The sequence below is a fragment of the Lepidothrix coronata genome, unplaced genomic scaffold (assembly GCF_001604755.1).
Source record: "Lepidothrix coronata isolate B3197 unplaced genomic scaffold, Lepidothrix_coronata-1.0 Scaffold198, whole genome shotgun sequence".
NCBI classification, from domain to species: Eukaryota; Metazoa; Chordata; class Aves; order Passeriformes; family Pipridae; genus Lepidothrix; species Lepidothrix coronata.
In genome coordinates this window covers 70,515-83,777 of record NW_016690378.1, presented here as the reverse complement: position 1 = coordinate 83,777, position 13,263 = coordinate 70,515, and the positions used below count along the sequence as shown (strand labels likewise).

General features: G+C 52.1%; 1 protein-coding gene across 1 annotated transcript in view; it reads right to left on the bottom strand.

Moving 5' to 3' along the window:
• Positions 1–71: 71 nt before the first annotated feature.
• The window catches only part of CCDC30 (coiled-coil domain containing 30), a 43,656-nt gene continuing 30,464 nt past the window's right edge, over positions 72–13,263 (bottom strand). The window contains exons 8-17 of the mRNA XM_017832024.1: positions 12,070–12,168; positions 9,792–9,926; positions 8,646–8,800; positions 6,974–7,214; positions 5,449–5,622; positions 4,620–4,829; positions 3,907–4,064; positions 2,457–2,604; positions 1,339–1,460; positions 72–313 (exon numbers count right to left, since the gene is read on the bottom strand). Coding sequence (XP_017687513.1) covers positions 103–313; positions 1,339–1,460; positions 2,457–2,604; positions 3,907–4,064; positions 4,620–4,829; positions 5,449–5,622; positions 6,974–7,214; positions 8,646–8,800; positions 9,792–9,926; positions 12,070–12,168 — 1,653 coding nt within the window. The 3' untranslated portion in view covers positions 72–102. The remainder of the gene's footprint in view (positions 314–1,338; positions 1,461–2,456; positions 2,605–3,906; positions 4,065–4,619; positions 4,830–5,448; positions 5,623–6,973; positions 7,215–8,645; positions 8,801–9,791; positions 9,927–12,069; positions 12,169–13,263) is intronic.

Sequence of the window (13,263 nt, the reverse complement as noted above, 5' to 3'; positions counted from 1 at the left end):
CAGGTTGGATGGGGCTTGGAGCAACCTGGGCTAGTGGAAGGTGTCCCTGCCTGTGGGACTGGATGGTCTTTACTGTCTCTTCCAACCCAAGCCATTCCATGATTATTTTGGAAGGAAGGGATGCTCCTGCAGCCTCCCCTTACTGGAGAAGCCCTCGGTGTCTTCTCTCACCTTCTCCACTTGGAGCTTGGACTCGCTGAGCTCGTTTTCCAGCTGTTTGATCCTGCTGTCCCTCTGTTTCACCTCGTGGATGAACGTCTCCTTGGCCCTGCGGATCTTGTCCTTGTGCCGGAGCTGCAGCTCATTGTACTTCCTGAGGAAGCAGAGACAACCCTCAGGCTGGGAAATGCTCCATGGCAGGAGGTGGCCTGAGTTCCTTCAGGCTCCTCAAAGCCTGAAATGGGACAGTCAGCCCTCCCCCAGCTCCTTCTGCCTGCACAGAATGGACTTTCTGGACTCTTTCACTGATCAGTTTGGGGGTTTTTTTGTTGGAAATGTTACATTTTTAATTGTCAATCAAATGGAAATTCATTAAGGGAAAAGGACCCAAAGCATTTCCAAAATAATGTCCAAAACCAAAAGAATTTTCTACCATATAAGGGATAATTGGCCATGTTGGCTCAAAATTCATGCTCAAAAAGCTGCTGGGCTTTAACATTAGAACAGAAGGGCTGTGGGGAGAAAGGAGCAGCTCCAAGGAGGGTCTCTGCTGATACCAGACCCTGACCAGCGGCACCCACAGCCCTTCCAGGGCCCCCTCTGCTGCCTTCAGCTGCCAAGGAAAGGCTGGGAGAGCTGAGGTCTTAACCAGAGAAGAGAAGGCTCCAGGGAGACCTGAGAGCCCCTTCCAGGGCCTAAAGGGGCTCCAGAAGAGCTGGAGAGGGACTTGGGACAAGGGATGGAGGGACAGGACACAGGGAATGGCCTCTCACTGCCAGAGGGCAGGGTTAGATGGGGTATTGGAAGGAGTTCTTGGCTGTGAGGGTGGGGAGGCCCTGGCACAGGTTGCCCAGAGAAGCTGTGGCTGCCCCTGGATCCTTGAAAGTGTCCAAGGCCAGGTTGGACGGGGCTTGGAGCAACCTGGGCTAGTGGAAGGTGTCCCTGCCCATGGTAGGGGTGGGATGAGATGATCTTTAAGGTCTATTCCCACCCAAACCCATTTGGAATTCCACGACATCAGACACGTGGTGTGTGACATCACGGCACACTGGGGTGATGGATTCAGGGGGATCTCCCGGTGCCAAATCCCTGAACAGAAGACAGGAAAGGCCACACAACGGCCAAATCCACTGCCAGGCACAGGAAGAGCAATTCCTGGGGAGGATTTTGTGCCATCACCTCACATAGAGATCCTTCTGGTTCAGGAGCCGAACACCCTCCTCGTACAGGGCCTTGTTCTCCTCCTTCAGCAGGGACAGCTGCTCCGAGAGCTTCTGGTTCTCCTTCTGGCACTGCAGGTGCTGCAAAACAGCTCTGCTTTATTGTGTGTGGCTGCAGGAGCCCCTCTGCTCCCTTCCCCTCTGCAGTCTGGTCTGAAAAGCTTCTCTCTCCTCAATCCCAGTGGTTCCCACTACAGATAATATCCATCCATCCATCCATCCATCCATCCATCCATCCGTCCATCCATCCATCCACCCATCCACTCTCACATCCATTTATCCATCCAACCATCCATCCATCCATCCACCCACCCATCCATCCATCCACCCACCCATCTATCCATCCACTCCCACATCCATCCATCCACTCACACATCCATCCATCCATTCTGCCCTCCAGGCCTCCTCCCCCTAATGAGGGGCCATGGGAATTTCAGAGCAGAGGGAGGCAATGAATCCTCCCAGACAATGGACTCTGCCCAAATTTCCCTGAAAAAACTCCACACTCTGCAAGAAAAAGGGAAGGAAGAAACCACAAAGTCTTCCTGTGCCCTCAGAGCTTCATCCCAGGAAACCTACATGAGATGAAATCATGGAATGTCCTGAGCTGGAAGGGACCCCCAGGGATCATCCAGTCCAGATCCTGGACAACTCCAACAATCCCACCCTGTCCCTGAGAGTGTCGTCCAAACCCTCCTGGAGCTCTGGCAGCCTTGGGGCTGTGCCCACTGTCCTGGGGAGCCTGTTCAGTGCCAACCACCCTCTGGGGGAAGAACCTTTTCCTAATATCCAACCTGACCCTGCCCTGACACAGCTCCAGCCATTCCCTGGATGCTATCCCTGCTCACCAGAGCAGAGACAGCTGCCCCTTGTGAGGAACCTGAACACAAAAGGAGCTGAAGCCCCTCCATCAATCCCAGCTCCATGTGTTTACTGAACCTTTTCCTGTTAAATCAGTGGGATCTCCAAGGGCTCAGCCCCTCAGCCCCTGTTCCAGCAGCTCCCGGGTGTACATTTACCCCCTGGAATGTTCCTGTTACCCCCGGGATGACAAGGAACCCCCCCCCAGCCCCTCACCTCTCCAGGGTCGAGTTTCCTCTCATCCTCCAGGGCATGCAGGGTCTTGGCCTGGAGCTCCACGTGCATCTTGGCCAGCGACGCCTCCGTCTCCCGGGAATGCCGGAGCTGCTGCCGCAGCTCCTCCACCTGCTGCTCCAGGAGCTTCCTGAGGACAGGGGAGTGTGAAGGTGAGACCCTGAGGTGGAGGTGTCACCACCATGTGCCCCCAAGGCTGGGTGTCCCCTAAAAACCTCCCACTGCCCTGGGTCACAGGGAGGGAGAGAGGAATCAGTACATGGGGAGAAAGGGATCAGCACATCCTGGTGTCCCCACCAAAATCCCACTGAAATAGTTAATGGCTCACACATTGTAAGGTCACCAAAGGACTTCTGCAAACTGAAGAGAAGCAGCTGCTCACCCAGCAAAGCCCACCCCTCCCTGAATATCCTACTGGGGAAGGACCTCCAGAGCAGTTAAGTGGGTGCCAATGTCCAGCTATCCCGGGTGCAGATGCACACCTGGAGCTACAAACTGGATTTGGGAAGAGGCTAAGAAGAGGCAAATCCTGCAAGGTGGGATAATCATTCTTATCACACCAATGTCCTCCCTCACATGGTTACTCTGCTGTGAAAACCCCTCCGGGGAGCATCGAAAATTTGTGACGTGTCCACTGACATGACCCATGGTAAAACTCCCCAGGATCCATGGGAAAACACCCCAGGATCCATGGGAAAACTGCCTGAGGAAGTACAAGGTGTTCCCACCTGAGCTGGAAGAGTATAATTACTCATGAAATCTTTGACTTTTGGGGGGGGCTTCCCAACCAACAGACCAACAGACATGGAAGCTGCAACTCCCAAGTTTCATCTCTGGATCCAGCAGGCAGTGACTACAAACAGCTTTCCACCTTTATCCTTTCTTTCTCTTCCTTGCCTTATGCACTTCCTTAAGTGTTATTTTTATGCTTTAAGGTTGCTATAGATGCTTTAATACTGCTGTATTACTATAGATAATAACACTGAAAACAGCAATACACCTGTTTACCTTTGAAACAAAATTGTTCCAAAATAATCCCTACATATATATTTTATGTTTAAAAACACTGATTATTCAGTGTCCTTTCGCTCTAATCCCCCCCAAGGGATTTATTAACCAGAATCTGGGTTACTCTCCCCTTCTGGGTTGTGACGCCATGTCCCAGTGACATGAAAAAGAGTGGATAATGCACTGGGATCATCATCCCAGCTCCACAGGAAGGGGTTGTTGGTATCCCTGCACTGGCAGGAGAGGCCAAGGGCCTTCCGAGGCAGCTGAAGTCTCCAACAATTTTTTAAATCTCCAAGAGGGAATCCCTGGAGCTCTGCCAGGGATGTGGCAGATCCAAAGGGGAGGTCAAGCCAGTGGTTTGGGATTCCCTCATCCCCCCAGGAGCTGCAGTTCCCGTGGACTGGCAGGAGAGCTCAAGCACCTCTTCAGCTGCCCCTCGTGGAGCTCCCGCTGCACTCGAGCTTCGTTCTCCCGGGCCTCCTTCAGCTCCTCCTCCAGCAGCTTCTTGTCGGACACACGGGCCTCTGCCAGCAGGAGCTGGTGCTGGGAATCCTTCAGCTTCTGCTGGAGCTTGGAAATCTTGGAGGAAAAAGGACATGGACTAAATTTCTGAATGTATAAACCAGTGTCTGCACCAGGTCGCTTTGATCCCTCCACGTCTGGGACTTGGGAAGGAAAGCTTTCCTTGTTTTGAGTCAAAGTCCACGGAAAGCAAAACTTCTGGAATGGCCAAGTAGATTTTGGGTCTTGGATCAGAGGGTGTGTCATGAACTGGCAACAATTCTTTTGGGATCCAATTTGATCCTGTAAACTTCAAAACTGACTCCAGAGATTCCTGCAGGAGCACAGCAGAATCAGTGCCACGGGAAACACAAGGGTTTGGAAATTTCCAGCCAGCAAACAGCAGGAAATCTGCTTGGCAAGAACAGGATTGAGGCTCCCTGTGCCTGCCAGTCCCAGTCCCAGCATTTCAGAGATACTGAGCCATCACACTCGGCTTCTGTTCCCTTCTCACTAACAATCAACTTTCTTTCTACAATATTTATCTGAGTGATCCCAAAATGGACTTTGGGGAACCAATTCCTGAGCTGCTCCTGCCAAACACACCCCTCCTGTTCCCCAGCTCACATTCACCTTTTTCTGGGCTTCTCCTGCCCTGGATTTTTCCTGGGCCAGCCTGTCCCTCAGGCTGCTGTGGAGCTTGTCAGCCTGGGAGCACTTGGAGAGCTTCTGCTCCAGCTCCCTGACCTTCTGCTGGCTCCTCTCCCACTGTGCTGACAGGGATGAGCAGGTTTCTGTGGAGTCTGAGAGTTTGGCCCGGGCCTGTTTCAGCTCAGCTTTGACCTGAGTTTGCAAAGAAGAAATGGAGTTTGTACTTCAGCAAAGATCAGCTGGAATGGCTTGGGTAGGAAAGGGGACTGGGAGCAAAAGAGGGATCAGGGAGGAAGTGCAGCAGGTTTTATTTGGAGGCAGGGAAATTTCTCATGGAATTCCAGAGGGGTTTCGGTTGGAAGGGACCTTAAAGCTCAACCTCATTCCATGGGCAGGGACACCTTCCACTAGACCTTAAAGATGATCCATTTCCACCCCCTGCCATGGGCAGAGACACCTTCCACCAGCCCAGGTTGCTCCAAGCCCCATCCAGCCTGGCCTTGGACACTCCCAGGGATGGGGCAGCCGCAGCTTCTCTGGGCACCCTGTGCCAGGGCCTCCCCACCCTCCCAGGGAGGAATTCCTTCCCAATATCCCATCTAACCCTGCTCTCTGGCAGTTGGAAGCCATTCCCCTTGTCCTCCATCCCTTGTCCCCAGTCCCTCTCCAACTCTGCTGGAGCCCCTTTAGATGCTGGAAGGGGCTCTCAGCTCTCCCTGGAGCCTTCTCTGGGTTAACCCCCCCGGGCTCTCCCAGCCTGTTTCCACAGCAGAGGGGCCATAATTCCCACGGAGCTGAGAGCTGTTCCTACCTTGGTGCACTCCTGCTGGAGCAGCAGGTTCTGTTTCTGGAGCTCTGCGTTCTTCTCCCTCTCGTACCTCAGCTCCCTCTCGGCGGAGCTGCACAAGTTCTGCACCCGCCGCAGGTCCTGGCGCAGCTGCTGCAGCTTCTCCTCCTGCTGCTGGAACTTCTCCTCAGACAGACCCTGAGGGAACAGCACAACACCACGGGTCAGGTGGACACCAGCTCCAGGGAAGGATAAAGGCTGTTAGCAAGGAAGGTATTCAAGGGCATTTAAGCAGGAAGATGGGCAAAGCCTGGCACTCCTCTGCCCCCCCACAGTGGCCCTGGAAGGGTTTAGAAGCCGTGGGTGGGGATGTGGCACTTGGGGATGTGGTTTGTGGTGAACATGGCAGTGCTGGGTTATGATCTCAGAGGGCTTTGCCAAGCTCAGTGATTCCATGGTTCTGTCCATCCCCTCAGAGAAGCCAACTTGACTCCTGAGGTCGAGGGAGAACATGTGAAAACCCGGATGAGGGAACAAACACCTGATAAAATGACCCCTTCCAACCAAAGAAAGCCACCAGGTCACTCTGAACTCTCGTGTCAGAATCCAACTGAGGCAACCAAGCAGGAGCAGCACATCCAGCCCAGCTCCAAGAGGGAACAGGAACACGGGGACTCCTGGCAGTGGTGCAGGAACACACTGTGACAGCCCCGACACCCTGAGGTGTCACCGATGGTCTGGGGTGGCTTTTGGAGCTCCTTGGACCACCCACCTTCCTGCAAGGGCCTGGCACATGGACCAAAAGCTCTGCTTGGGTTGTACCAAAGCCCTTCTTCCCAGCATCGCTTCCAGCCACATCTGGATCTGAATTCCCGCTGTGCATCCTCTCCCTCTGCTCTTGGCACTAGAGGGAATCCACTGAAGGCCAAGCTTCCCTTCTTAAATACCTCCCCAGATAATTCCCCAAGCTGGGAAAGGTCTTGATCCAGCACTGTGGGGTCTGGCAGTGGCAGTTGTCCTCGAGATCCATGAAGTTTTGTGGGTTTTTTCCCCCTCATCTACTTCTATCAGGATCCTTTCCAGCATTCCCTTTCCAGCATTCCCTTGTGTCCTGCTCTGCTCCACCTGCAGGGATTTGCTGCTTCTTGGATCCGGCACAACTCCAGTCCTCTCCTTTCCACTCCCACTCCTGCCCACAGGTCACCCAGTCCTCTCTTCCCATCCAAACCCTCGCACAGAATCCTTTTCCTCCTCAGCCTCCCCACCCTGGGTTCCCCCACCATTCCCACCCCTCCTGGCAGGGATTCCTGCTCCTGCCCTTCTCTTCCAGCTCACAAGGTAAGAAAGGGGAACAAACACCATTTAAATCCCTTATTTCTGCCATGGGCACTGACTTTATCCAAGTTCCCACCACATGCAAAGCACCACACAAGGAAAGGAAGCCATCCCTAATTTCCAAGGGTTGGACTGCCTTCCAGCCCACTTTAATTAGGTTTTCCCACCCAATTAGTGACCAAAATCAGGGTGCAGATGGCAAAGCTGCCCATACCTGTTTAAGGCTCCCATCTAAACTGCCTGCTGAGCTCTGCCATGGCAGGAACCTGCTCTCCCTTTGCTCCAAGCCTGGGCTCATCCTCCAGGTCTCTCCAGTGTCTCCCTGTTCCCGGGCGCTCCGGATGTTGTGCTTGAGCTGGGAAATCTCTTCCAGCAACATCCTTTTCTCTTCATTGCTCTCTTTGAGCTGCTTTTCCAGCTCTTCCTTCTTCTTGTTGCTCTCTAATAACTCAGAGCTTGAAGGGGAAATAGTAAAGGAGAGAGATGACTACACATATCCCAGGGAAAGCACCCATAAAAGGGAAAAACTTGGGATGTGAGAGTCCAGCGAAGGCTCAAGTACCTCGGGAGGCTCCAAAGGGGATTTACTCCTGTGTGCAGCAGTTCTGGGCAAAGGTCAGTCTCCTTGGGACACTGTACCACAAAACCACGTGTGTCCAGAGGCTCAGCCCTCCCTGGGAGGAGGTCACAGACTGGCCAAGGGAACCCTGCATGGGGTGGGAGCTGCTCCGTGCTCCAAAGACACAGGGAAGCACTGAAAGGAGGGGCTCAGGTCTGCCGGTCCCTGTCTGACACCTTCATCCAAACTGTCTCCATTATCTCCATCCAAACTCAAAGTGGGGGCTGCCCCATCCCTGGAAGTGTCCAAGGCCAAGTTGGACAGGTCTTGGAGCAGCCTGGGATAGTGGAAATGTCTCTGCCCAAGGTCTGGGTGATCTTAAAGGTCCCTTCCATCCCAAACCATTCCAGGATTCCCTGTGTTGGTTTAGATGGGATATTACGGACAGATTCTTCCCTGTGAGGGTAATGTGAGACTGAAGTGGGTTTCCCAGAGAATTTATGGATTTCCCATCCTTGGAAGTGTCCAAGGTCAGGTTGGATGGGGCTTGGAGCAACCTGGGATAATGGAAGGTGTCCCTGCTCATGGATGGGGGTGGAATGAGATGAGCTTTAATGTCCCTTCCAACCCAAACCACTCCATGATTCCATGGCCTACATGTTCAGGCACTGGCACAGGCTGGAATCAGTGCTGGAATCACCACCCCTGGGAGTGTTCAGTGACTGTGTGGATGTGGCCCTTGGGGACCTGGGTTCGTGGTGGCCCTGGCAGTGCTGGGGGAATGGTTGGACTCACTGATCTCACTGGCTGTAACCACCCTGGATCTAATCCAAGCTTTTCCTCACTACCAAAAAGGGGAGTCAGATCAATACCTGGTGACACCTACTCTCCAAGGACACCTGAATTCCAGGGACTCCCAAAATCCACAGCAGCATGAGGACCACCACTGCTGGCAGCCATTGGCCCTGAGGAGCCCAAACCCATGACTGGAGCTTTTTTGGGACCCCCTTCATCCAAATATTTGGACTAAGTCCAAGTATTTGGACCCTCTTACTCCAAACACCACCTGACTCCAAGGGATAAATCCTCTTCCCTAAGGACAGCTCTCGTTTAGTCTGCTCAGAACCTGTCATAGCTGCAGAAAAAAAGGTTTGCTCCTGGCTGCTCCTGATGTCATTGAGGGAGTTCCCCAAAATCAGACACTGATCCCATAAGGACACGAAGCTGCTGGGCCTGTTCTCTCCAGGACAGGGAGCCAGAAAAGACTCAGCAATTAAGTCAGCAAAGACAAGGAGCAGAAAATACCACAGGCCTTGGGAAGGTTTACCAGAGCAGCTCTTGTTCCTCCCTCAGGCTTTTGATCTGTTCTTCCAAAAACACAACTTTAGCCATCTGTTCCTCATAGGTCTTTGCATCTCCATGGGGATCTTCCTGTGTCTGCTCCTCTCTGTGACTCTGCTCATCTTGTAGGATTTCAGAGGCCTGTAAGGTCAGAAAACACCAGGACTTGGATTTCCTTTGCTCTGGTGGAAATCTTTTGAGCCAGTGCAAGGCAATCTGGGGGCTCCAGCAAGACACAGCTTGTGATTCTGTGGTTAAATTATCCCAGTTCTTGGAGTCCTTCCTCCTGCAGGGGCAGTAGCTGTGTGTGAACCACCACCAAGTCATGGTTCTTTATTTGATTTCATCCCACTGTGGCCCATCTGCAGCTCCCAGGGTTTTACAGCATGTGCCAAATCTCTTGACAAAACCAGCAGTTCTCAGGGAAGGTGTGGATTCAGCTGGATCCCAGAGAGATCCCCTGTCCAGACTACCCAAAATCCTCTCCAGGGGTGGCTGCTCTCCACCCCAACATCACCCCACGCTGGAACACCAGACAAAACTGCCCCCAAACCTGAGACTGGAAGAGAAGACAACAAGAAAATAGAAGGGGCAGGAAAGCAGGAATGTGCAGGATACAGGAATTCCCAGGCTGGATCAGAACCCAAACCTGCCTGGACTAATATCTCCAGTGGTGAACCCGAATCCTTCACACACAATCACTGTTTTCCCCACTAAACACCAGCAACAACGTTGATTCCTAAACATTTTTAACCAATAGCTCTTCCTGAGCACTGGAAGTTCAGTTCTAGGTGGTCTTATCTTCACCAGGATGAATAAAAAGAAAATAAAAGGGCCAAAAGAGCAGGAACGTGTCAGGATACAGGAATTCCCAGGCTGGATCAGAACCTGAACCTGCCTGGACTAATATCTCCAGTGGTGAACCCAAACCCTTCAGACACTGTTCTCCCCACTAAACACCAGCAAAAACATTGATTCCTACAGGTTTTTCACTAGTAGCTCTTCCTGAGCACTGGAAGTTCGATTTCAGGTGGTCTTATCTCCCCCAGGATGAATCCACTCAGACCTGAGCCCCAGCAGCTCCTGTCTGCTCCAGGCCCTGGGACAACCAGGATTTCTTTCCATGCCTCACCTCTGGGTCTAACAAAGCACTGTCCTTGTGCTTCTCATGGGACACATCCATGAGATCCCTGCTGGCTGATGTCCTCTGGAGACCAGGGGAGGTGTTACTGGGGCTTGGAAGCTCCAACTGGGAGTCAGGAAACCCCTGGAGAGGAAACAGCAGGAGTCAGTGGATGAAACACACCCCGAAGGACAAGCTCAGGAAAAGTTTTCTCCTCTCAAATATCCAAAAACCTCGTGAAAACAAGATAATTCCAGCTGAGGGAACCCAATGATTTCATGCCAAGCTCATTTCCAGCACTGTTGGGAAACAATTCATCCCAATCCAGCTGCTCCATCCAAAGGGAATGAGCCCATGTGGGAAGCCAGAAATGCCACCCAAAAGGGTCTCTGTGCTAAAGGCTGTTCCAGTCTAACACAGGGGATCATGGGATCATCTCACCCCATGATCCCTTGGGTGGAAAAACAGTCCCTCCTTTGGCAAAGCCACCAGCAGCTGGTGGTTGAATTCCAATCAGATTTTCGGGGATGGGTGATTTTGATCCAATGGTCCATGAGGGGGTTGAACTATTGGGATGCAAGGGTTAAAAAAGGACTCTTCCCATTTCCCCCAGCACCCCCCACATCACACAGTTCCTTTCCAGCCCTTTCCTCCCCCACTCTCCCACCAGGTTTGTATCCAGAGCTCTGCAGGCCTGATTTCCACCCCAGTTTGCAGTGTGGAGTTGTTGCAGCAGGACAAAGCCCTGGCCTGTAGATGCCACTGTTCCTCCAGCAACTCCTGTGTCTCTGGAGTTGTGCCAACAGCTCAGGAATTCCATGGTTTTTTACTTGCATTCAAGGAGGTGACTGGACTCAGAGCTGATTTAAGGCCTCTCAGAGCTAAAATGTGGGATTTATCCCGGATGGAACCCCCCCTTTTCCAGTTTCCCTCAGGTCTGCCTGATCCAGGCTGTGGATCTGCAGCTCTTCTGGATTTTTAGCCTAACTTCCAGCCCTTGTCCAGCCCTTGGGCAGCTTGGTTGGCACCACAAACTGTCTCTCCTCTGTGGCCCAGCTGGAAGCCAAGAGCTCCAGCAACATTCCCAGCAGGGAGAACACCCCAGGAGTGGATTTAGCAATTAAACTGGCTCGAGCAAAATGTGCTGAGGTCCCTGGGGAACATCCCAGGAGGGATCCCAGCAGGATGTTCATGTCACCTCCTGTGGCTCTGGGGTGTTCTGACTCCTGCAATAAACACCCGAGTCTGAAAATTCCCACTCTGCCCCCCAGAGAATTTAGGGTTTGGCTGCAAAGTTGGAATTACTGCTTTGGGATTAGATCCACTGAAGTGAAAAACAAATGATGGAATTAGAGACAGTACCATGAAAACAGATGGACTGAAAACCCTCTGCCAAAGGTTTCAAACTGGAGAAAAGCACCAAGTCAAATCACCTGCTTGGGGAGGAACTGCTGGATTTTATGGAGCATCCAAAGGGAACTGGCTTGTTCAGGGAGTCCCACATACCTGGCTGCCCAGGACCCCCTTCTCAGCCTTCAGATCCTCTCTCAGCAGCTCAAGCTCAGATATAAGTTGCCTCCTCCTCTCCCTCTGCTCTCCCAGATGATTTCCCAACTTGTCTATGGTTTCCTGACAGCTTTCCAACATCTAGAATAAGAAACATTAGGAGTCTCTTCTCCAGCATCCTTTATTCTACCCAAAGAAAAACAAATTGCAGGAAATGTGTCTTCTAGGGAACACAGAAAGGAGAAAAAAGGCTCTCAAAAATTTTCAGGGGGATTCCTGCATCTCATACCCAGGGCTGGCAGGACCTCTCCGAAGGCCTGGAGCCTCTACTGACCAAGATCCCTTGGGAAGGTCCTCTCCCACTTGTAAGCAGCTCTGTCTAGCTGAAACATCAGGAAGATCCAGTCGTTGGGAACAAATGGACCTGCTGGGAAGCAGCTTTAAATGCACCTACAGACCCCTTGGTTTCCCTGAACCCTAAACAAGAACTGAGAACCTTCACACAGGTAACACCTTCACCCTCACAACAAACTGCTCAGCTTGCAGAGCTGAAGGCCAGACCAGCTCCTAAGGGAGATGACTTTTCATGAAGATCACTTGGGCACGTTGGCTCCTTTCTTCCAAAAACATCCCTCTGCCTCCAGGAGCTGAGGGACTCCAAATTCCCAGGAGATGCTGATAAAGAGCATCCCCAGGAGAGAGTCGCTTGAGATGCTCGTTTAAGATGTTCCCTAAGACATCCCTAAACAAAAGAGTTGATTTCCCAGGGGAAAGCTCTCACCTCCTGCATCTCCTGCGCTCCAGACGCCGCCTGCTCCTTCCTGTCCATCTCACTTCTGTTCTTCTGCACCTCAAGCAACTCTGTTTCTAAACTGGTGATCTGACCACGGACAAACCACGAGTTAAAACCAAGCCAGGACTCACAATTAAATGCAGAACTCCTACTAAGCTGCTCCTTGTGCTGCCCTTCCAGGATAAGCCCCAGGTTTGGAAGGAAGGAGCAGGAGGGGGCTGTGCACAGGCATCAGCTCTCAGCTCTCATCCTGCTGCTTCCAAGGGGGAAGGAGCCACCCAAGGCCAAGCCAGAAAGAGAAGGAATTGCTCCACAAAAGGAGAGAAACAACCCAGGCTCCTGGTGCCAATTCAAAGTGCTCACAGGTTGTGGTGCTCTCCTGACATGGAGACCTCGGGACACCTTGGAAGGAGGTCACCCTCCTTCCCAGGGCTGTGGCAGTGCCCTGTGACACTCCAGCTCTGGAGCTGTTTGCACACAGGCTCAGTCAGGAGTTTTATTTAATATATATTTATGTACATTATTATATACATATATATTTAATATATAGGGTTCTTTAATACCTTGAGAAGGCATTAAGAGAATAAGCCACGGGCTTGTTCCCAAGTGGTACCTTTATTAATTTAGGGGAGAAAATAAGGGCACTTGGCAAAGGTTTAAAAAGCTAGAAAAAAGGTTCTACTACAATACCAACTCAGCACATTTTAATCCACAACACTTAAGTCAAGATCCAAGTGATCCACAACACTTAAGTCAAGATTTAATCCCTCCAGCTCCAAGCCACATACAGCATTAAGAAAGGAGCAAAGAAGGAGAAGCAGAGGGAGAAAGAAGAGGGGAGGGGGAAGAGGGAGAGACAGCTTATAGAGCTGGGATCCTGTGGAAGACCAGTTCTTCCATGTCCAGAAGCAGGGCCACGTGGCAAACACACGCCTTTGGTTTTATCTGCTCTGGTCTTTGGTTTTATCTGCTCCAGGGGGGTCTCTGACCCACCAGCCACTCTGGGGTTCTAGGCCAGGGTGAGGGGTGGTGTCCTCACTGTCCCTGTCTGAGCTGGGTCAGGGGCTGCAGGAGCTGTGGGTGTTATAGGGCAGTGTCCTCACTGTCCCTGTGGGTGTTATAGGGCAGTGTCCTCACTGTCCCACAGGAGCTGTGGGTGTTATAGGGCAGTGTCCTCACTGT